This window comes from Fusarium falciforme, chromosome 3, assembly GCF_026873545.1.
Source record: "Fusarium falciforme chromosome 3, complete sequence".
Classification (NCBI taxonomy): domain Eukaryota; kingdom Fungi; phylum Ascomycota; class Sordariomycetes; order Hypocreales; family Nectriaceae; genus Fusarium; species Fusarium falciforme.
The window spans coordinates 4,946,945-4,971,880 of record NC_070546.1 but is presented as its reverse complement, the minus strand read 5'-3'; the positions used below and the strand labels follow the sequence as shown (position 1 = coordinate 4,971,880).

Genomic DNA, 24,936 nt, shown 5'->3' with positions numbered 1-24,936 from the left:
CAGCGCTTACCTCCCGCACTGTTTAGCCCCTGACCCCAGTAGCGCTTGCTCTTGTCTTTCTTTCTTACTTACTTAACTAACCACTTACACTAGCGGTTCGCCTCCGCCTGCCTTACACCAACCCTTACGTCAGTGGTTAGCCCCTTCCTTCCCTCTCCCACAGCACTTTTGTCTTCACTCCTTATTTTGTCTTCACTCCTTAACTCCTCTCTTACCCCAGATCTTACCTTACTTCTCTCCCGCCCACTGGCGGTTACTTTTACCTTCCTAACCCTCGCCTCACACCCTCTGTCCTTTTCTCTCCTTACCTACTTAACTAGAACTTACTAGCACTTAGCTTTACCTCTCTAACTCTTCTCTCCTGGACAGTAGCGGTTACCTTCACCTTCCCAACTCTCCTCTCCTAGACAGCAGCGGTTAGTTTTTACTTTCCAACTCTTCCCCCGGACAGCAGCGGTTAGTCTTGCTTCTTTAACTCCTTTACCTCGTACCTTCTCACACCCTCTCTTTGTTTCTTTTCCTACTTGTGCTAGACGTCAGGGCCTTTACAACACTAACCTCCTTACCCGTTCTAACCCTAACTCTCCTTTTCCCCTAACCCTAGCCCGACATTGGGGTAGGGTTAGGGTTAGGGTTAGACTTAGGGTTAAGGCTAGGGCCAAGCTTGGGGTAACGGCTAAGCAGTCCTTGTCTCTCTTTGGTCTAACCCTCTGAAACACCCGCTAGGCTCTTACCTTCCCCGATTAAATGAAAATTTAACGTTTTGCTTTAGGGTTAGGGTTAGGGTTAGGGCTAAATACCCCCTCTAGTCTCTTTCAGCCAATACTTCCTAGGGGCTACCCTAGGGTTAGGCCTAAGTTGGGGGTTTTTTTTTTTTTTTTCTTTCTTAACTAACCCCTTAAAGCCAACTTTTCTAATTACTTCCTAGCTTAAAGCAAAACTAAGGGTTAGGGTTATATACTTTTCCTTAATTTCTCTCATTTTTAACCCTAGGGTTAGGGTTATATACTCTTCCTTATTTTTCTTTTCTTTTATTCTCCGGCTAGGCCTATATACTTCCCCTTTTTTTTCTTACCTTAAGGTTAGGGTTATATATATATATATCTTCTATTATCCTAGGGTTATCCTAAGAAGATTTCTTTTTTATTATTAAGACTTTTTATCTTTTTTTTTCCTTTCTTTTATTTAAATATCTAATACTATTTTACTAATAATAACTAACCTCTTTTTATATTACCCTCCCTTTATCTTATTCTCCCCTCGGTAGTTGCCATTATGGCTGCCTGCTGTGCCGCGTTGACCTGGTCACCTTGCCGTCGTCTTCGTGATACCCTCATGTGCCAGCCCCATCTCGACCTTAGTAACTTTGAGAGCGAAAAGGCGCTTCAGCTTAGTGGTCAGAGCGATCCCTCTGACTAAGGGACAGACCCGGGTTCGAGTCTCGGAAGCGTCTAGCCAGCCTCAAAGAGCTTTTTTTGCTGATTAGAATGATATTATTTTTGCCTACCCTGGACTACTATATCTTTCTCTTTTTCGTCTTTCTTCTACTTCTTTTATTTTTACCTCCTCTTATATTATTTATACCATCTCCTATAAGCATTCTAATTATATAGTTAAAGCCAGCTATTATCACCAAGTCCTATTCGTATGTATAGTTACCGTTAAGTATTATGTGGGTAGTATACCTACTGTGGGAGCCCCCCCCTCTCTCTCTCTCTCTCTCTCTCATATACTCCTTTGTTTTTTTTATTTTTATTTTCCCTTCCTATTAGTTGCCTATCACATCACATTATATATCATTATATATAACTAGTCAAACGTATTACACTATGCGTAAAACATAGTAATTAACTAAGCTCTTGAGTTTGTCTCCACTTGAGCACTAGATCAAAGACGGCCATAGCATTGGTCATCTCTCGCCCGCATACCAACTTGCTATGCTTACGGCCCAGCCAGTCAGCATAGTCATCCCGACCTTTGAAGTCTCGACCGGCAGCCTCCTGGACTTGCGACCATATATCTGCCTCCGTCACGGCGGCCAACGCCATAGGGACTACAGCATGCTTCCACCGACATGATGCTCCTTTGGTCTCGTAACCGTCCCGACAGAGCTCCTGCGATACGTGACAGTAGAAGCAGCTCAAGAAACGTGCCTGTGGATCCTTCTTGTAGTTGACCAGACCCTGAAAGATCATGCAGCTGGAGAAGGACAGATCCTTCTCTGCTGTGGCACCACAGGTACCCCACTGGTGCCCGGCCTCCTTGACGCCATCGAACATCCAGCAGATGCGGCAGCCCATCTTGCCAAGCTCCTCTATCTCCTCCAAGGCGGCCTCGAAACGTTCTAGAGCGAGGGCATCGCGCCTGCCGCGGGCATGTGATGCTATGATACCCTGCGAGGATAGCTCACTCTTCCACAACAGCTCATCGCGGCGGCAATTATCGCATCGGACGGCATCGAGATCTCCACAGTCCCGTAGGTCACCGTCCAAGCATTGGCCAAGGAGGCGGCGACGGCAACCTTGTGTCCGGATCAGACTGCGTACCTCGCGCGTGCTCAAGTCTAGGTAGCTGTCGCGGATATGGTCCTCAACCGGCCAGTCCTTCTCCTCGACGACTATCTCTGCGGTGACGGGCTCCCCAGCTCGCCCGCCCCGCCCCGCCTCCTGGGCGTAGTCGATGATGCTGAATGGGGCCTCGAGATGGATGACATGGACGATGCCTGCAACATCAAGGCCCGTGCCTAGAGCCGCGGTAGCCACGATGTAGGGTGTTTCGCCGTTGACCCATGCCTGGAAGCCCTGCTCGCGCTGGGCAAGGAACTGCGCATCGCTATCATCGCGCTGAGCGTGATAGTAATGGCAACCAAGCTGCCGGGCAAGCGCTCTACACTTCGCGTGGCTGGTGCAGTATATGACCCCCTTCTCCCCCGGTGCTAGACGTGGGAGCCGGGCGTCCACCAGCCTCTTCACCTCCATGACGCCCCGTCCGTTACGGACGCGAAGGACGGAGTACCGCACGTTCAGCCGATGGCTCGAAGCCCGTATGTAGAGCGGAGCCTGGAGCTGCATGGCTTCTTCGAAGTCGCGTTGACGGAGCGGCGGCAGGGTCCCAGTGAGGAATACGAAGGGACACCCCAAGCTCCGCAGGAGAACGAGGCACCGGAGCTTCGCGCGGTAGGTTTCGGCGGCAGTGAATGACAGATGGCACTCGTCAATGACCACTCGGTCCAGCCTTCCCCTGACACTCAGATCAGCGGCCCACTGCAGGAAGTCATCGGTGACAGCCGCCTCGGCCGAGACCAGCGTAACCCTGGGCCAAGATTCACGCGCCTCGGGCCAGGACTTGCAGTCTAGGCCGGCATCGACGCAGCGTGTGACTAGCTGCCTCTTCAACTCGGCGAACGGAGCCACCACGATGGTCACGCCTGCACCTGCCAGCATAGCCGGGACCATGAAGACCAAGCTCTTCCCGCCGCCCGTTGGCAGCACGGCAACCAGCGGGCTCTGCTTCGCCGCGGCCAACCTGACGGCCTCTTCTTGCTGGGGTGACCGAAACTGGGCAGCGTCATCACGCAGGACAGCCCGGAGTGCCCGCAGGATCATGTCGTCCTTCTTCTTGTCCCCCACTGCTGCTGTCATACCTGCCCTTAGCTTCTCGAGCGAGGCGATCTTGGCCCGCTTCCGGGGAGGGTGGCACTTCTTCTCCTCGCCGCCAGACTCGGCCGCACCCTTGCGCTTCGAGGACGAAGTTGACGGCGGCGGCTCCAAGGCCGATTGCTGCTGCGCGTCGCAGCCGAGGAACTTGTGCCAACGACGGCTCACCTGCCCGAATATGTCCAGAGACTCGGCCGTCAAGCGCTTCAGCACATCGATCGTGACACCGTAGTTGGCGGCTGTCTGGCCGGTGTGACAGGCAGCCAGATCGTCCGGCGCCTCGTACTGCTCCGACTCGTCATCGTCGTCGCCGTCCTCAAAGTCTGCCCGAGCGGCCCCCGGTCGCGAGCGTGCTTCTTGCTGATGGCGATGGCGATGTGGCGCCAGTCTTGGAGCGTGATCCTGCGGCCGATATAGTGGGAGGTCCACTTCCCCATGGCCCCAGACATACGACTGCTCTCCCATGGCCCCGTCTCGTTATGCCAGATGAAGTCGCTCGGCGGTGCCATCTTGCCATATAGCTCCCATCTGTCCGCCTCCCAGCGATCCGTCAGCGGTCGGATGTAGACCATGTACATCACGAGCAGCTGCCCGATCCTCTCCGGCAGGAAGCGGGGGATCACCTTCGGCGAGTCGAAGTGGGCCAGAGACTTGTGGTACTGGGTGACGAGCACAACATCGCCGTCGATGACAAAGACGTTGCGGTCCCTGTTGATGCCGTTGACCAGGCGCAGGCCCGTGATCTCTTCCCCTCGGCTGGGCTGGCCGCCGGTGATGTGGGAGAGGAGCAGCAGAAACTCCTCGAACTTCTTCACCAGCTTCAGGTACTTCCTGATGCCCGCCCACTTCCACTCGCCCGCTCGATCTAGGAACTCTGTCTTCCGCGAGCCCATGACGAGGTCCTCGAGCATCTCGACCTCCTTGCCAGCGAGGTCGTTGGTATGGATGAAGGACCGGCCTCGTCTTGTATGGGTGAGGTCATCCTCAATGCCGGCCAGAGGAAGGATGAAACGCTCGTCGTCGCCCTCCTTGAACATCAACTGACCCCACAGCAGGTCCTCGGCGTCTTTCGTCATCCTAGCCACCATGTGACGAATCTTCTCCATCAGGATCGGCTTGCCCATGAAGTACATCATCTCGCCGTCCTTGCTCCAGGACACCATCAGCCGGCTACCAGTCTCCTGCGCGATCTTCCTTCCGTATAACAGCAAGCTGAGCGTATAGCCCATGGGAGAGTATGTCGCCTTGCAAAGCCAGGCGTCTCGAACCTGGGCGAACCGTTGCGCGAGGTCCGTCATCCCGGCCCGCTCCCGGGTGGGTATAGCCCACTCTCCCAGCAGCGCCCGCCCCGTGAAGACGAGTCCCGCAAGCACGTAGGTGAATAGGTGGGCAGGTCGGAGCTGCCCCGTCTCGCCGTCGATTCCCAGCACCCCGACGAAGTGCCACAGCGGGCTCGCAAAAGGGTCCCCGTCGAGCCGCTGCATCCAGAAGTCCGCCAGAATCTGCAATATCTCTTCCTGCAGCCCCTCGCCCGACTGTTCCTCGTCCTGCAGATGCGCCCAGAGCAGCTCGAGGCTGGCCCTCTGTGCAGGCGTGAAGCGAAAGCCGTGTTCGGCAAACAGCGCATCCTCCTCCAGCGACAGCACGTTGAGGCAATAGCATAAGAACCGCTTCACATATACCAGGTAGCGATCCATGCTGGTCTTCTCCTGCAGCGGCCCAAACGGTCGGCTGTGGGCATCGTGAGGGTGGGGGCTGGCCAGGAGCAGGCGGGTCATCAGGGGCATGCTCTTTAACCCGCCGATGCAGCGGTCGAAGAATAGACGATCTAGAGCCGTGGCCATCCGTCGCAGCTCGTCGTCGTCACAGCCGGGCATCCTGCTGCAGGCTTGGATATCCACCAGATTCCTCCCGGCGAAGTGGGCTGACCAGCCGGTCCTCTTCAGCCAGTTCGTCGTCTCGTGCCTCAGGATCCCCTCCTCCATGACCTTCTGCATCTTCTCCTGCTCCTCCTGCTGCAGTGACCACCCTTGGGTGATGTCGGCGATCATCGTCTGATCTTCCGGGTGCGTCTGCTGCCTGTCTGCCATCGTCGCTCTTCTCCCCCTGCCGACCGGCGTCGGAGGATCTCCTGCTGCCGAGACAGCATCATCGTTACCGCTGGTCGAGATTCTTACGCAGAAGTAGTAAATCGCCCTCTTTGGACCTGTAAAGAAGGTTTGCAGATAGACGCCGGTCCAGAGGCCCGCCTGCGCCTTGGCTCCCTTTATGTTGTGCTCGCCGTTGAGGTGAACCCGCAGGCACTTCCAGCTCGGCGTGAGGTGCCTGCAACCCGGCCAGGTGCAAGCGAAGCCCCGGTGAACGACGAGACCCTTGACGGCCCGGGTCGGGTTTGACGCACCGTGCTGGACGAGCTGCTCCAATGCCGGCCCTTGCAGCTGTAGACCCTTATGGCGGTGGATGATATCGCTGCGGGCCCGATGGTCGATGTCTGGGTGACGGTCCCTCAAGTGACCCTCGAGGCTGCAGACCGCATAGCCGTGAAAGGCGCAGATCAACGACCGGTATTCGCCATTATATATAAGCCACCCTTCTCCCGGTTTGGTGGCTTCTGCATGAACACAGCTGGCGGACTCTCCTGTATCTTCTTGCCGCTCCGGTTCGTTGCCGCCGGGCGAGTCTGTGGGACGCCCTCGGGCCATGGCTGCGATCTGGACTATGTCGAGCCCTTCCCTACCTCCCTCTGGTTCCTCCTCTTAGGATACTGTACGTGCAGTCCTTGTTTCCCTTCTTTCTTTCTTTTCTTGATAGTCTCTCCCTCGAATGATTGCCGCTTGCTGGGAAACTGCTCGGTCGTCCTTAGTTGCGCTCATTTTATAGACTCATGTCCATATGAAAAGGATATCCCTCGTTCACCCGGTCGGTCGCGAGAAGGCTGGCCTTGGGAGACGCGTTCTGTTGTATTTCCCTCCTTTGCTTGCTTTTTCCTTAACCCTGAAGTTGCCCTTCCCTTTATCCTGATTGGCTGCAGCATGAAATGGTAGTTTGGGACTGGTAGTTTGGCCCCCCTGCCCGCGTCTGGGACCCACCCCCGCGTGTATCCCTGCATGCCCATTCGTCCGTGCCCCTGACCCCGAAATGGTAGTTTGGCCCAAACTACCACTGGCCTCCCGGTTAGGATAATATTGATTATTTTTTAAACGGCGGTAGTACTATAAGAGACCTAGATATAGTGCTATTTGGCTTGATGTGCGAGGCTGCTATTTTAGAAAGAGCGATAAAGATAGGCGATATAATTATAGTTAAGGGGCCTATTATTACTATGAGACTAGGCGGAATAGAGGAGATAAATAAGTAGCTTAGTGATAGCAAGGTAATAGGGCTCTGCTTATTTCCTTAGGGAATTAACCTTAGTGAAGGAAGGTAAAGGAGGCTTTAATAACTTAGTAGGCTTAGATAGTAATAATAGGGTATTATTAGCGATAGGAAGTAAGAAAAGAGAGGTAGATAGATAGGGTTTATAGGAAGGGTAAATAGGGGTAATTCTTAGCTATTTAGAGGGCCAGGGATTAGGGTTAGATTTAGGAGGTAAATAGTAATAAATTTTAATTATTATTTATAATAATTAATTAATTAATAATTATTAAGATTTATTATTTATTATTATTTTATTTAATATAGGATATAAAATTATAAAAAGGTAAGAAGTAATAGGTAAGAAGAGATAAGGGCTTAGGTTATTATATTAAATAAGAGGGTTAAGGTATAGGGGGTAGGGAAGGTAACTAATTAAAAGAAAGGAAGATAGAGATAAGAGACTTCTAGGCTATTAGTTAATAATTGGATATAGTTAAGAAGTGGCTAAAGGAGTATAGATAAGAGTTAGGGAGAATAAATTAGAAAGGTAGAGGAGAGATAAAGGCTTAGAGGTTTGGGGAGGGGAGGGTGCGTATAGATACCTAAACCTAGGTTTAGGTGGGTCCGGGGTAGAAAAATAGTAAGTTTAGTAGCAGGCTTCTAAAATATTTAGGGCTTATAGTATAGATAGCCTAAAGACATATAACTTTTAACCCTAACTAGGACCTATTTGGGGTGTTTTTTAACTGTAATCTAGCTAAAAGTAATAGCTATTACTAAAAAAAAAAAAAAAAAAAAAAAAAATATTAACTACTTAGCTAGCTATCTTTAGAGCTTAACTCTTATTAAGAACCCTAGAGTTAAGCTTATCTTTTCTATATTTAGCTAAGTTAACTATATTTAAAGCTTTTTAATTATTACTATTATTATTATTAATTAATTAAGTTTCTTTTTTCTAATAGTATATATTTTACTTATCCTATATTCTATTACTTAAATCTTTTTTTTATCCTTATCTTTTTCTTCTTATTTATATTTATATTTTACTAATATAAATATATTCTTATACCTTATCTACTTTATCTTTACCCTCCCTTAGTAGGCTTCTAGTTCTCTGCCTTTTATATCTTACCTAGTTGCCCTGTTATGGTCTTCTGGATAGCCTTATCTTCTAGCGCGATCTTAAGCTTAGTAACTTTAAGAGCCAAAGGCGCTTTAGCTTAGTAGCTAGAGCGATCCCTCTAGCTAAGGGATAGACCTGGCTTTGAGTCTTAGAAGCATCTAGCTAGCCTTAATGAGCTTCTTTTTTGCCCATTATAATACTATTACTTTTGCCTACCCTAGACTACTATATCCTTCTCTTTTTCTTCTTTCTTTTACTTCTTTTATATTTACTTCCTCTTATCCTATTTATATTATCTCCTATAAGCCTTCTAATTATATAATTAAAGCTAGTAATTATTATTAAGTCTTATTTATATCTATAATTAGGTACCTTTGGTTAATTATTACGTGGGTAATATGTCTACTATAAGAGCCGGCTCTTATAGGCTAATAATGCCCTCTTCTTATTTATCTACTACCCTCTCTCTCTCGCACCTTTTTCTTTTTTCTTTTTTTTTTCTATTATTATTATAATATTATATATTAATTATATATAACTAGTCAAATATATTATACTATGCTAGTATAAAACCTTATATATACTTAGGCGAGAATATATTATGCGGGGAATATAATGGTTAAGTAAGTCCTTAGGTTTATCTCTACTTAAGCACTAGATCAAAGATAGCTATAATATTAGTTATCTCTCGCCTATATATTAGCTTACTATGCTTATGGCCTAGCTAGTCTATATAGTTATCCCTACCCTTAAAATCGCGACTAATAATATCCTAGACTTATAACTATATATCTGCCTCTATTATAGCGGCTAATGCCATAGGGATCATAGCATGCTTCTACTAATATAATACTCCTTTAGTCTTATAACTATCCCGATAGAGCTCCTATAATATATAATAATAGAAGTAGCTTAAGAAATATGCCTATAGATCCTTCTTATAATTAACTAGGCCCTAAAAGTCTATATAGCTAAAGAAGGATAGATCCTTCTCTATTATAATACCATAGGCACCCTATTAGTGCCTAGCTTTCTTAATGCCATTAAATATCTAGCAAATACGGTAGCCTATCTTACTAAGCTCCTCTATCTCCCCTAGGGTAGCCTTAAATCTTTCTAGAGTAAGGGCATCGCGCCTCCCACGGGCATATAATACTATAATACCCTGCGAGAGTAGCTTACTCTTTTATAATAGCTTATCGCGATGGCAGTTATCGCATTAGATGGCATTAAGATCTTTATAGTCCCATAGGTTATTATCTAAGTATTAGCCTAGGAGGCAGCGGCGGTAACCTTATATCTAGATTAGCCTATATACCTTATGCGTGCTTAAGTCTAGGTAGCTATCGCGGAAGTAGTCCTTAACCAGCTAGTCCTTCTCCTCGATAATTATCTCTATAGTAATAGGCTCCCTAGCTCGCCTACCCCGCCTTGCCTCCTAAGTATAATTAATAATATTAAATAGGGCCTTAAGATAGATAATATAGATAATGCCTATAATATTAATGCCTATGCCTAAAGCCATAGTAGCCATAATATAAGGGGTTTTATTATTAACCTATGCCTAGAAGCCCTACTCGCGCTAGGCAATAAACTATATATAACTATTATCGCGCTAAGCGTAATAATAATAGCAGCTAAGCTACTAGGTAAGCGCCCTATATTTCGCGTGGCTAATATAGTATATAACCCTTTTCTCCCCTAGTAATAGATATAGGAGCTAGGTATCTACTAGCTTTTTTACCTCTATAATGCCCTATTTATTATAGATATAAAGGACAAAGTACTATATATTTAGCTAATAGCTTAAAGCCTATATATAGAGTAGAGCCTAGAGCTATATAGTATCTTCGAAGTTATATTAGTAAAGCGGCGGTAAGGTCCTAGTGAGGAATATAAAGGGATACCCTAAGCTCTATAAGAGAATAAGGCATTAGAGCTTCGCATAGTAGGTTTTAGCGGCTATAAATAATAAATAGTACTTATTAATAACCACTCGGTCTAGCCTTCCCCTAATACTTAGATTAGCGGCCTATTATAAGAAGTCATTAATAATAGCCGCCTCGGCCGAGACTAGTATAACCCTGGGCTAAGATTTATGCGCCTTGGGCTAGGACTTGTAGTCTAGACCAGCGTCGATACAGTATATAACTAGCTGCCTCTTTAACTCGGCGAATAGAGCTACTATAATGGTTATGCCTATACCTACTAGTATAGCCGGGATTATAAAGACTAAGCTCTTCCCGCTACCCATTAGTAGCATAGTAATTAGCAGGCTTTACTTCGCCGCGGCTAGCTTAATGGCCTCTTTTTATTAGGGTGACTAGAACTAAGTAGTGTTATTATATGAGATAGCTCGGAGTGCCCATAGGATTATATTATCCTTCTCTTTATCCTCTATTATTATTATACCTACCCTTAGCTTTTCGAGCGAGGCAATCTTAGCTAACTTCTAGGGAGGGTAATACTTCTCCTTTCTACTAGACTTAATTATACCCTTCCGCTTTAAGGATAAAGCTAATAGTAGTAGCTCTAAGGCTAATAGCTATTATGCGTCGTAGCTAAGGAACTTATGCTAATGACGACTTACTTACCCAAATATCTCTAGAGACTTAGCTATTAAATGCTTTAGTATATTAATTATAATGCTATAATTAGTAGCTATCTAGCCGGTATAATAGGCAGCTAGATTATCTAGCGCCTTATATTACTCTAACTTGTTATTATTATCGCTATTATTAAAGTCTGCCTAAGCGGCCCCACGGTCACAGGCGTGTTTCTTATTAATAGTAATAGCGATATAGCGCTAATCTTAGAGTATAATCCTATGGCCGATATAGTGGGAGGTCTATTTCCCTATAGCCCTAGATATATAGCTACTCTCTTATAGCCTTATTTTATTATACTAGATAAAGTCGCTCGGTAGTGCTATCTTACTATATAGCTCCTATCTATCTACCTCCTAGTGATTTATTAGTAGTTAGATATAGACTATATATATTATAAGTAGCTACTTAATCCTCTCTAGTAAGAAGCAGGGGATTACCTTCGGCGAGTTAAAATAGGCTAGAGACTTATAGTACTAAGTAATAAGCATAATATCGCTATTAATAATAAAGATATTACAGTCCCTATTAATATTATTAACTAGGCATAGGCCTATAATCTCTTCCCCTCGGCTAGGCTAGCTGCTAGTAATATAAGAGAGGAATAATAGAAACTCCTCGAACTTTTTTACTAGCTTTAGGTACTTCCTAATACCTACCTATTTCTACTTACCTACTTAGTCTAAGAACTCTACCTTCTATAAGCCTATAACGAGGTCCTTAAGTATCTTAACCTCCTTGCCTATGAGGTTATTAGCATAGATAAAGGACTAGCCTTATCTTATCTAAGTAAGATTATCCTTAATGCTAGCTAGAGGAATAATAAAGCGCTTATTATTACCCTCCTTAAATATTAACTAACCCCATAGTAGGTCCTTAGTATCTTTTATTATCTAGGCTATTATATAATAAATCTTTTCTATTAAGATTAGCTTACCTATAAAGTATATTATCTCGCCATGCTTACTCTAGGATACTATTAGCTAGCTATTAGTCTCTTGCGCGATCTTCCTTCCATATAATAGCAAGCTAAGCATATAGCCCATAGGAGAGTATATTGCCTTATAAAGCTAGGCGTCTCGAACCTAGGCGAACTATTGCGCGAGGTCTACTATCCCGGCCTACTCCTAGGTAGGTATAGCTTACTCTCCTAATAGTGCCCGCCCCGTAAAAATAAGACCCGCAAGTATATAAGTAAATAGGTAGGTAGGTTAAAGCTACCCTATCTCGCTATTAATTCTTAGTATACCGACGAAGTGCCATAGTAGGCTCGCAAAAGGGTCCCTATTGAGCCGCTATATCTAGAAGTCCGCTAAAATTTATAATATCTCTTCTTATAGCCCCTCGCCTAACTATTCCTTATCCTATAGATATGCCTAGAGTAGCTTAAGACTAGCCCTCTGCGTATATATAAAGCAAAAGCCATATTTAGTAAATAGCATATCCTCCTCTAGTAATAATATATTAAGGCAATAGCATAAGAACTGCTTTATATATACTAGGTAGTAATCTATATTAGTCTTCTCTTATAGCGGCCTAAATAGTTAGCTATATACATCGTGAGGGTAGGGGCTAGCTAGGAGTAGGTAGGTTATTAAGGGTATACTCTTTAACCCGCTAATATAGCAATTAAAGAAGAGATAATCTAGAGCCGCGGCTATTTATCGTAGCTTATTATTATCACGGCTAGGCATCTTACTATAGGCTTAGATATCTATTAGATTCCTCCTGGCGAAGTGGGCTAACTAGCTGGTCCTCTTTAGCTAGTTTATCGTCTTATACCTTAGGATCCCTTCCTCTATGACCTTTTATATCTTCTCTTACTCCTCTTATTACAGTAATTACCCTTAGGTAATATCAGCGATTATTGTTTGATCTTCTGAGTGCATCTATTGCCTATTAGTTATTATTACTTTTCTCTCTCTACTTATTAGCGTCAAAGGATCTCTTACTGCTGATGAGATAATATTATTATTACCGCCGGTTAAGATGCTTATATAGAAATAATAAACTACCCTCTTTAGTCCTATAAAGAAGGTCTATAGATAGATGCTAGTCTAGAGGTCTACCTGCGCCCTAGCCCCTTTTATATTATGCTCGTCGTTAAAGTAAACCTATAGGTACTTCTAGCTTAGCATAAGGTACTTATAGCCTAGCCGGGTATAAGCGAAGCCCTAGTGAATAGTAAGGCCCTTAATGGCCTAGGTTGGGTTTAATGCACCGTGCTAGATACGCTACTCTAATGCTAGTCCTTATAGCTATAGACCCTTATAGTGGCAGACGAGATCGCTGCGGGCCTAATAATTAATATCTAGGTAATAGTCCCTTAAGTAACCCTTAAGGTTATAGACCGCATAGCTATAAAAGGCATAGATTAATAACTAATACTTGCTATTATATATAAGCTACTCTTCTCCCAGTTTAGTAATACCTTCTATATTATAATAACTAGCGGACTCTCTTATATCTCCCTAATAATAATACTCTAGCCTATTACTATTAGGTAAGTCTATTAGACGCGCTTATGCTATTATTATATAGTAGGTAGCTATTTTCCCTAAAGAAGCTCTCTTAAATAAATAGTAAGTAATTATTAAAACCTACTTTATTATTATTACTTATGCTATTACTTATATATTATAGGTAGGTTATATATTATTTATAGATATATATTAATGATTAAGATTAGGCTTATTTATTTACTAAGTCGCAAAAGGTCTATCTAGCCTCTAGAGACGCATTTTATTATATTTCCCTCCTTTGCTTGCTTTTTCTTTAACCCTAAAGTTACCCTTCCTTTATCCCTGATTAGCTATAGCATAAAATGGTAATTTAGGACTAATAGTTTGGCCCCCCTATTTACGTCCTAGACCCACCCCTGCATGCCCCCCTTGCATTATTATTAGTCTATGCCCCTAACCCCGAAATAGTAGTTTGGCCCAAATTACTACTAGCCTCCCGGTTAGGGTTATATCTATTAATAAGTTATAAATTAAGAGCTTATTATCTAATAATAATACTTGTTTTTATTTAGCTCTCTTAATAATCTTTTTAGTAATTCCCTAGGCTTTTCTAATAAGGTAGAGATTTATTATATTCTAGTAATATAATAGTAATTTTATAATTAGAGTTATTTCTTTATAGAAGGTATTAGATTTATTAGTTTTTTAATAAGAAAGCTCTATAAGGTCTTTAAGTATTACTAGTTTAATAAAAATATATTTTTTATATTAAAAAGTTAGATTTTATAAAAGGAATATCTAGATTTATTATATATAGCTAAAATATACTTCTATAAGCTTTACTTTTACTAATGTTTTTATAATTATTTTATATAATATTTACTTAAATAGGTCTTACCTTAATAAACTTAGAGTTATTATAAGGCTAATTAGATTTATTTAGCCTAATTAATAGGGATATATATAATAAGTATTATTATTAAAAGAAAAATTAAGGCTTTTTTTTAATACTTTACTTATTTTTAATATAAGGTCTATTAAATAAAGCATAGGTTAAATTAAAAGAAGCTTTAATTACTATTAATTATTATAAGTCCCTTAGCTCTTATAAGGGGTTAAGGTATTACTAAAAGCAGAGAGTAGATAACTAAGTTTAATAGCTATCTAATTAAAAGAAATATAAGTTATAATATAAAAAAGGTATATAAAGGTAATCTAAAGTCTAAGTTATTAATCTTATCTAATATTTATTAGATCTTACTATTATAAAGTAAGACTTATTATATAGGGTACCCCTATGCCTAGGGTATATAATTATTATAGATTTTATTATTAAATTACTTTTATTAATAAAATTAATTATTAAATATATTTTAATAATATTTTTATTATTATAAATAAACTTATAAAATCTTTTTATTTTATATCTTATAAAAAATTAATAATAATTAAAAAATATATTTATTTATTTTTATTTTTATATTATTAAAATATATAATATATTACTTGAAATTATTATATATTAAGAATTATTATTTACTTTAAAACTTTAATAAAGCCTTATAAAATACTTAGGGATTAATTATAAACTTTTTATAATATATTATAAAAAAATAAAAAAATAAATTAAATATATATATTAAATATTAAATTAATACCTTAAATATTATATTAATTATAAATAAATTAAATAAATTAAAAAATTATTAATTACTTAGTTAGCTTATAATATAGCTATAAATAAAAATATAAAAATTATATTAATATATATAATAAATAAGTATTATAATTAAGTAAATATTATATTTTTCTTAGCCCTTTAAGTAAAGATTATAATAAAAATACTATGAATTATTTAATTAATTTAAATTACTTATTATATTCTTCCTTAAATATCTTAATTATTACTTAATAAGTTTTTATATTATAATTAGGCTTATTATAAATATTATAATAATAAATACTTAATTATATTAACCTCTCTTAATTATTACTTCTTAATAATTTAGCTATTACTTATATATTAATATCTATTTAATTAATTACTTATCTTTTTTTTTTATTATTATTACTTCTTTTTTTTATAGCTAAGTCCTTTTTACTTTTTAATATTAATTAAGTATTTTATTTACCTCTTAACAGTTTTTATGTTTAATAGCTAATAAAATAACCTAATATATAATTACCTTTATTTTTTTCTTAAAGGACCTTAGGGCTTTAAGGATTAACTCTAGGGAGCTATTTTAGTGCCTTTTAATTTACTTTTTAAGGTATTTAAACTAAGATCTAGCCTTAAATATAATATAAAAAGCTAAAAAGAACTTAATCTTTAAAATATAAGTTATAAAATATTTAATTTATTACTTTATTTCTTAATTATAAGCTTATTTTAATATATTAAAATACTTATTATTAAGAAATTAAAATAAATATAATAAATAAGGTAATATATAAAATTATATAATTTTTTTTTATAATATTTCTTAAATTTAATAAATTAATAATTTTTATAATTATTAAGAATTAAAAAATAATAAAAATTAATTAATTAATTAATTATATATTAATTAAAGTATTTAAGTTATTTAAGATTAATTTTATTATTAATCTAGCTATTTTAGGTTATTATAATTACTTAATTACCTAAGAGGTTATTTTCTTAATATTAATTAATAAAATAATATTAATTTATATTAGTAATAAATAATTAAATTACTTAGCCTTTTATATTAATTACTTAAATAATTATAATCTATTCTTAGTTTTTAAGCTATATTAATTTTAGCTTTAAATATTTTTATAAGCCTATAATAACTATTCTATTTATAATTATACCTATAAGAAAGTTAATCTTATTAAAATTATAAATATTATTTAATTAAATATTATACTTTATAATTATATTTATTATAAGCTTAAATTAATTATAAATAATAATTAGATTTTTATACTTAGCTTTTTAATAATTATATATATAAAAAAAATATATTTTAAGCTCTAAGTATTACTTAATAAAATTTAAAGCTTAATATATATTAATTAGTAATATATTATAATTAATAAGTAATTAATTAATTATTTCTTTAATACTATAAAGGTAAGAAAGAAATCTTTATAAATCTAGGTTAAAAATAAAATACTTAAGGATTTATTTTTTTAGATTAAATAATTAATATAATTTCTAGATAATATTATATTAAGATTAAATACCTTTTTATTAATAATATAGCTAATACTTAGAGACTATATAGGTCTTTATAACGCATTAAATACTTAGCTTTAGGTTATTTTAAAGGGCCTAAAGGGTAAGAAGAGTTTTAGCTTTAATACTAATAGTAGGTATCTTAGGTTATTAGGAATTAATTAATTAAGTAAAAAATAAGGTATAGGTAGGAAAAGTATAATACTTACTTAATTATTATACTTACCTATTATATATATTAGCTTATATTAATTTTATATTTATTTTAAATACTTATTAATAAATCTAAGGTATTATAATAAACTTAAAAATAATTTTTATTAATAATTAATTATAAAACCTATATAAAGAAATAAAAATAAAACTTAAATTTATTAAAAATAATATAATAAATTATATTAATAAGAAAAAAACTAAGAAATAAATTTTTTTAAAAAAAAAATAATTTATTTTTTAAAAAAAAAAATATTAAAATAAAATAATAAAATAAAAAACTTAATTCTAAATATATTAAATTATATAAAATTAAATAAAAAATCTTAAAAAATAATTATAAATTAAATTTATTTCTTAAGATTAAGCTTTATTTAATCTTTTATATTTTATTATTTAAATTAATATAAAATATTATTTAAGTTAAAATTAATAATAAACCTAAGATAAAAATAAATATATTAAAAGAATATATTATAAAAATTATTCTTAATATAAATAATATTAATAATATAATAATATATTTTATTAAATAAAAAGATTACTTAGATTTTATATATCTATAAGAATTACTTAGATACCTTATAAATATATAATATTTTTTAAAAAAACTTTTCTTAATAATATTAAATATAGGCTTATTAAAACTAATAATATTTTAATTAATTAAATTAATAGCCCTAAGGGAATATACCTTTATAACTATAAATAACTCTTCTTAGAGCTTACTTAACTCCTTTAAAGTATATAAGCTATACTTAAAAGCCTTATTACCTTGCGCTTTAAATAGCTTCTTTTACTTTTAGATATAAGTAAGCTTAGCTATTACCTCTTTAAGAATAGATTTTACCTTAGCCTTTTTATTTTCTAAGTACTTATACTATTATATATTCTTAGCTATTATAAGAATTAATAAAATTACTATAAGGGGGCTAATAAGTACTTATAAAAAAAAGCTATTTTAGCCTTATTATATATAATCTTTATATTAATATAATTAAAATAATAATTAAAATAATTTAAAATTAATTTATAGGCTAAACCTTAATAAAAGTAATAAATATAAAATATAATTTTAAAGCTAAAAGCCTTAATATAAAAAAAAAGATTTTATATTTTAGAAAATATATAAAAAAAAATATATTTAAAAACTTAGCTTAATATTATATTAAAAAAATAAGATTTTTATAAATTAATGTTATTTATTAATAATACTTAGTTATTAAAATTAGTCTTAAAAATAAAATTAATAAAAAAAAGACCTTATATTATAATTATAATATAAACTAAGTAAAAAAGCCTAGTAGAATACCTTAATTAAGTAAGGGATTAAAGGGATTAAATTTTACTCTTATTAGTCTTAGGATTAAAATATAAAAATATTAGTCTTACCTTAGATTAAACTCTAAAGTAATTAATCCTAAGAAATTATAATAAATATATAAAATACCTTTATTATATTTTCTTATATAATAACTATATTAGCTATTAATATAACTTAGTTATATTTAATACCTTTAAGTATATTACTAGATATAATAACCCCCTTTATTAAAGTATAGCGTGGCTAATCTTTCTACTAATATAAACCTAGCATAACTAGTGTATCCCTTAGGAATATATATAATCGTTATAGTTAGAGAGCTACTTCTTAACCTAATTATTAAGGATCTACTTAAGGTTATTAAAAAGAATTATTATTTAAGAAGCTTTATTAGCTTAGAAAGATATAAAAAATAAAAAAAAGTTAAATTAGATTATATAATATATTTTTTATTATATTCAATTACAAGGATTAGCTAATTAGTTATGTATAGCGCTATAGCTATTATAGTATATATATTAATTTCTTAACTAGTATACTATGAATTAAGCCTTGGATCGTGAGAAATAGGTTAGTAATTTTAGGGAGTAGTTTTATTAGGGTTATCTCACGTGACGACCATACTATACAATAGGCTTCCTAGCTTTAGAGGGCTTCCTCAGGGTTTCTTCCCTCCTGTAATTACCTCAAGGGAGCTAATTACTCGCCTCTATAACTTACTCATTATTACTCACGTAGTTAAGACATAATTTTTCCCCTCTTACCTTCCCTCTATATATAAAACTACTATAATATATAAATACTTACCTCCCTATTGGGGAAGCACAGATAGGCCTTCTCTAATGCTGCGGTCTAACGCATTAATATATAAGACCGCAGCGATAGGTAACCCATTGCGGCCAAACCATATACATATTGTCCCCCCTTACCTACGTGAGGTCACGAATAAAACATGCTTTAAATATAGACGCACTCGATAGGATTTACTACTCCTACAAGCCAAACTCCTCCCGCCTACTCAGGACCCTCTTCTTGACCTCCTCGGGATATCCGCTCTCAAAATCACATGTTACCCAACCTTGTTTGCCTGTATACTCCTCCGGCAATAGACAATTGGCCACGACCTTTCCACCTGTGAGCTTCGTCCCAGGGCCGTGCGACATGTACGGCACGAGAGGGTAGGCCGGGACATCTTCAAAATGGAACTCATCCATCGACGGCCTACACCGCGTCGCAAATGCCCAAGTCATGTCATTCATGTCAAAGGGGTTGATGTCATCGCCGACCACCAGCAGCCGGTGGATTTGCATGCCGCACTTGTTGCGGAACACCAAGTCGCCCAGCTTGGTGCAAAAGTCTCTCGCGTTAGTACCCAGTTCCGCCAGCCTCCCCCGGTCAACTTGTACGGCTGCCCAAATGACCTGCGTCTGAAACAGAGCAAATACTTGAGTCACGGGTAAGCCGTGGTCTTGTAGCAGCTGACGAATCTCGGCGGAAGCCAGCGTTCCTATCATTGTTTGTGTCTCATCTGGGCCGAGGTTCGCGCGTCCAGGCACACACACCGGAAGAATTGGGTTCTCACGGTGAGTGATAGCCTTGACGGTATATAGGGGTTGCATTGAGCCCTCGTCCAGGAAGCTGTAACCGTGCATCTCGCCGAAAGGGCCTTCCTTGGCAGTGTCCGTAATGGAAATCGTACCCTCAAGCACGATCTCGCTGTTCGCGGGCACATACATATCGTTGGTTTCGCACTTGACGAGCTCCAACGGAGTACCACAGAGCGCGCCAACGTACTCAGCCTCTGATACGCCAGCTGGCAGCGGCATGCTGGCTGCCATAGTAGCAATGGGCGGCGCACCTAGGGCTATAGCATAGGGTACGTCTTGGCCAGTTTTTTTCCAGTCCTCGAAGATTCGAGCAATATGCTGTGGCTTCATGATGAGACCAACCATGCGAGTCTTGTCATATACCATAGCTCGTGCGATGGACCAATTTGTCCACGACTCCGTGGGATGGGGTACAATGTTGATTCCCAGGGTTTGGATGTAACTACCTCCGTCGGCCTGGTTCAGGAGAGGAGCTGGCAACTTGGTAAGGTCGACGTCTTCGCCCATAATGATTTTGTCCTTGCAGGGCCCGGTTGATACGTGTACTGGAGGAAGAGGCTTTTCGCCCTTGGCTGAGAGCATCTTGTCGATTACATCCTTCACACCAGCTTCGCTCGGAAGAGCGAGGTGGCGTGCAAGTCGTCGATATGGGAGCTTAGGATCGCTGGAAAGACCTGCCGGTGCGCCAAGTATGCGGAATAGCCCATCCTTGGCCCCCTTAACGTTGTTGAATAATGGTGCCTTTGTGCGCTGTTCGTATGCGAGACGGATGGTGGCCGCAACCTCGAGTCTTGGATCAACTTCAGCGCTTATGTCGGCTAGATCATTGTCCTCGCGCAGTGTGTCAACGAACGCTCGGAAATCAAGATGTGGCGGAACCGACATAACCCTGGACAGGGGGCGGATTGCGCCGCGACGTGACAGACTTCTGGGTGAAAGACTGGAGATCAAGGCAGGTCGAAATATTCTTCTCATGGTTTCGCCTGATCATCTGTGCGTCTCTCTCTGGGTTTCGTCTCGCTTTATGAGTGCCGAAAGCGTCTGCGATCCCAAACTCAACATGGACGAAGCCTTCACGGCCGACTCGGGCCGACTCGAGGCATTTGAGTACAGTCAGGTTTATCAAGCACGTTATTAAGCACGTTGCTAAGCACTACTGCAACACCCTTGTCAAAACGGAGCAGGCCATATCAAAATTAGCGATTTATCAAAGGTCTCATTCTAAATCTATCTATTCTCGGCTGAAATGCCGCGAAGAGGGCTGATGTCGTTGAAATTCCGCACAATCTTCTTGCCCCTTCTTCAGTTTGCAATGGATGCTGTTAGGCTGACTTCAACCATGAATCCTCCTCTTCAAATTGCAGGGCGCTAGGTTCTCAAATATGTCTTCAACGTGTGGAATTTCACAGAACATTGTCTCAAAGTCTGGTAGTCAAAGGAGACTTGAGCAACATAGACTTGAGAACCCGCCACGAGATTTGCCAAGAGACCGAAACTAGGACAAATCTGTATTATGCAGGCTTCGTATAATGGAACTTTTGAACGCGTCGGTAGACTCGCTGAAAGTTGAAATCCGCACGAACTTAGCCAATGGGGAATCCCCGATCTTGCTAGCAAGCTGTGATTGCGAGACAGGAAACAAGTGATGTACTCTGTAAGCATTGTGTAACCCCTTCCTTCTGCAGTGCTTTGTCACGCAATTTCTCGTTATGCACAGTATTAGCACATTGATAGCTAGCAATTGTTGAGCGGACAAGCGCGGTAAAGTCTCTACATCGGACATGAGGCGTACCCTTGCTTAATCATATGGGAGCTCTGAATTGGTAGTTGCGTGATTAATGCCTGCCACATGATGGGAACGGTTTGTAGGCCAATTTCCTAAGGTTCTCGGGCGGTAAAATTGAGCCAGGGCGCGGTAGGGGCATAAGCAAAGGCCTTGTTGCCTGTGGCGATCGGCTAGCTCCAGAAACCGTGGTACCGCCGACATCAAGTTCATTCCTCGTTGAGCCTGGCCCTTGACAAATACTAATAGCCTTACTTCAAAAAGAACTTAAAGAACCCATGCCCACTTCCATGATCACTTGGGCATCTTAATACGGTCAGACTTCTATACTCAAAAATGCAGAGCTTATTTGTTCACTCGAGACAGCTGTTCCTACGACACTCCACCAAATGCCGGTTAATCTCTAACCGAACCGTTCAAATCCGTCCTCGGTGTGTCTCACACGGGCCCAATGGCCGCCCGCATCGCATCATCGTTGCCGTTACAGGAGCAACTGGTGCATCCTTGGCAGTGTCTCTCTTACAGCGCCTACGCGAGCTACGAGTGGAGACGCATCTGATCATGTCAAAATGGGGCGGCGCGACACTGAAGTACGAACTGGATGCTCCGAATAACACGCCTCAGTATCTGGAATCACTTGCCTGTGCCACATATTCGCCACTAGATGTGTCGGCCTCCATTTCATCCGGCTCTTTCCGTACGGACGGCATGGTTATAGTACCTTGCAGCATGAAGACCCTCGCAGGGATACGCATGGGTTACGATAACGATTTGATTGTCCGAGCGGCAAGTGTGACGCTCAAGGAGAGGCGTAGACTTGTGCTTGTCGCTAGAGAGACGCCCCTAAGCAGCATACATTTGGAAAACATGCTGGAGGTCACAAAGGCAAGCGCCGTGGTGTTTCCGCCCGTGATGGCGTTCTACACGCGGCCAAAGTCAATTCAAGACATGGTTGACCAAAGTGTTATGAGGATGATTGATCTGTTGGACTTGAATCTGGTTGGTGGGAACAACGATGAGGGCGTCCGCTGGGCAGGGTTTGACTGGGTAGCGAAAGGAAAACCCAAGGCAGAGTAATGGCACTCATTACAGAATGGTATAAGGATCATCAATGGCACAACAAACGATCAAGTTGGTGGCAGTATACGTCGTGACAACGTTTCCTCAGTTGGCTTCGAGCTTTGAAGACTCTCCGCAAGGAAAGTAGACTAAAACTCGCGAATCCAGAGGGTACAATTGACCGATAACTCTGGGGTGGCAAAAAATACAGCTGTATGGGTATTAATGTACACGACTTTGGGGAAGAAAAGGTGGTTTTCTAGCTCTGACGGCTTACATCAGTCTTGATAAGCTATCATTAAGTGGATGCGAGCGAAATCATCGCATCCCCAATCCAATTAAACGCATGTTGGTGCGCATCAGTAAAGGGAATGCACCGTTGTAAGGAGCCTTCTATCACGTACGCGGCCAAAACGACGTTTTGTGAAGAGTAAGATGGATATATACTTTACAGCAAGAGGGCTGCATAAAGATCCTTACAAAAACATGTCCCTATCCTGAAATAATATACTTTCTTTTTCTTAGTAGCTTGTAACTAGGGCTAAGAAGTCATCGACGTGTTTGAAAACTTTCAATCCAGAAATACCAAGGGAGTTTCAGTAGTAATATTTCTACCTCAACTAAGATTGCAGGAACTGGAGCAGATCTTGGTTGACTTCATCGACATTAATGTTGTGAATTGCGTGAGAGCCACCAGGGTAAACTTTGAGCTTTCCTTGGGGCAGAAGCTTCGCAGACTTCGACCCTGCAGCCTGAATGGGAACAATCTGATCATCGTCGCCATGAAGGACGAGAACAGGAATCTCAATCTTTTTGAGATCTTCTGTGAAGTCGGTTTCGGAGAAGTCCTTGATGCAGTCGTACGTTGTCTTGAAATTAGAGTTCATTCCCTGCCGCCACCAGCTCCAAATCAGACCCTCGCTTTTATTTGCACCAGGACGGTTGAAGCCAAAGAATGGTCCGCTTGCGACATCCAAGAAGAACTGTGCGCGGTCTTTGTACATGGCTTGCCGGAAGGAGTCAAAGATGGAAATATCGATTCCTTCCGCATTTGCTGATGACTTGACCATTAAGGGCGGCACGGCGCCGATAAGCACAGCCTTCTTGACGCGGCTCGTGCCATGCTTGCTGAGGAAATGTGTGACTTCACCGCCACCATGGGAGTGTCCGACCATCATCGCATTTCTAACGTTGAGGTGTTCAAACAATTCCTGCAGATCATCGACAAAGGTATCCATGTTGTTGCCCTCCCAAGTCTGAGTTGAGCGACCATGACCACGGCGGTCGTGCGCAATGACACGATAGCCCTGGTCGGCAAGGAACATCATCTGGCTCTCCCAGTTATCGCTGCTCAATGGCCAGCCATGAGAGAAGGTAACGATCTGACCCTGTGGGTTACCGCAATCTTGGTAGAAGAGCTCGGCTCCATCCCGAAGCTTGAGGTGCGGCATGACTGTCTAATAACTTGATAAAAGCGAGAACGTAGGCTCCACAGAAGTAGGACGAGCATGTGTAGATGGTAAATAGTCATCGCCCGAAGTGCGAGAGTATCTTGACTTTAAGTATTCTTCATCATGGCGCCTAACGCGCCTGATTGCAAGTTTTTGTAAGCATTATGTCATGCATGACAAAGGCAAGTCAAGCAGCACCAAGATGAATAGCCGTATCGGTTGAAATACAGCAGGATGATGACCAGATTAAATTTAGCCTGAACTAACTCGGTCCTATTTTTACTGTGGCAGATCCTCAAGTTTCCATCACTCTATATCAATAATTCCGGAGGCGATTAGTTATGCTTTGACCTAGCAAAGTATATATTCTCATTCCGCCGCTTTCTGACTCTGTTGGTTTAGGGTTTCTGACTGAAGCTTACGTTTGGGTGAAAGGTAGTTAGAAACATCTAAAACCACATAAAAACAAAGCAACTATTCTAGTAACCTCATCCTCAATGAAAGATGTACAGGCGGAGTTCAAAGAGGCAAGGGTAGTTTGTGTGGAGGGGAATGCTGACATAACATCATGTCAGCTCCGGGGACCAATACATGGGACGGGCGCCTGGATACCTAAGTTTTGGCCTCCTCAACGGCAGCCGGTATTAGTCAGCAAAAACGACATCACTATGACTGGTACATCGGGTTCAGTCACCCCTTGATCCAGCAGCTTGGCGCCAAAAACGGACAAGGCCAGACTGCTGCCACTAGCAGATACAGTTAGCTCAAAGGGTTCTAAGAGTTTGTGCCAAACCGGCCCTGGTCCACCGGGGCTGCAGCGTGTTACCCATTTACAGGCCATCTGCAGCTTGCCCCAGGTAGACCGCGTATCTGAACCCTTGTCATTAGACTTGCATAACGCTACTACAAGCTACTCAGGCTCTAGCGAGATGCCAGTAACTCATTGTGTAAAGTATAGTTGACAGTAAACTCCTCTGGGTAAAGCTGAGCTCTTTCCCAAACTGCCCTTGACTAAAATCCCTAGGACTCTGGAGAACTTTGAGTGTGGGGAAGGGCCAATTGAAACGCTCCAGTTCTGGGTTGATAACGATGT

At 40.2% G+C, this 24,936-nt stretch overlaps 4 protein-coding genes across 4 annotated transcripts; 1 reads left to right on the top strand and 3 right to left on the bottom strand.

Moving 5' to 3' along the window:
- Positions 1 to 1,847: 1,847 nt before the first annotated feature.
- Positions 1,848 to 6,358, bottom strand: NCS54_00475700 (Hypothetical protein; the record flags this gene model as incomplete). The annotated part of the gene is made up of 2 exons (XM_053150283.1): positions 1,848 to 3,979; positions 4,108 to 6,358. 2 exons carry the CDS (start codon positions 6,356 to 6,358, stop codon positions 1,848 to 1,850), a joined length of 4,383 nt encoding a protein of 1,460 aa, XP_053006258.1.
- Positions 6,359 to 18,935: 12,577 nt separating this feature from the next.
- On the bottom strand, positions 18,936 to 20,435 carry NCS54_00475600 (Ferulic acid decarboxylase 1; the record flags this gene model as incomplete). Its single annotated transcript, XM_053150282.1, has 1 exon — positions 18,936 to 20,435. One exon carries the CDS (start codon positions 20,433 to 20,435, stop codon positions 18,936 to 18,938), a length of 1,500 nt encoding a protein of 499 aa, XP_053006257.1.
- Positions 20,436 to 21,894: 1,459 nt separating this feature from the next.
- Positions 21,895 to 22,410, top strand: NCS54_00475500 (3-octaprenyl-4-hydroxybenzoate carboxy-lyase UbiX; the record flags this gene model as incomplete). Its single annotated transcript, XM_053150281.1, has 1 exon — positions 21,895 to 22,410. The coding sequence occupies one exon, from the start codon at positions 21,895 to 21,897 to the stop codon at positions 22,408 to 22,410; it is 516 nt and encodes a 171-aa protein (XP_053006256.1).
- A 602-nt stretch (positions 22,411 to 23,012) lies between these two features.
- Positions 23,013 to 23,843, bottom strand: NCS54_00475400 (Chloride peroxidase; the record flags this gene model as incomplete). Its single annotated transcript, XM_053150280.1, has 1 exon — positions 23,013 to 23,843. The coding sequence occupies one exon, from the start codon at positions 23,841 to 23,843 to the stop codon at positions 23,013 to 23,015; it is 831 nt and encodes a 276-aa protein (XP_053006255.1).
- Positions 23,844 to 24,936: the final 1,093 nt, after the last annotated feature.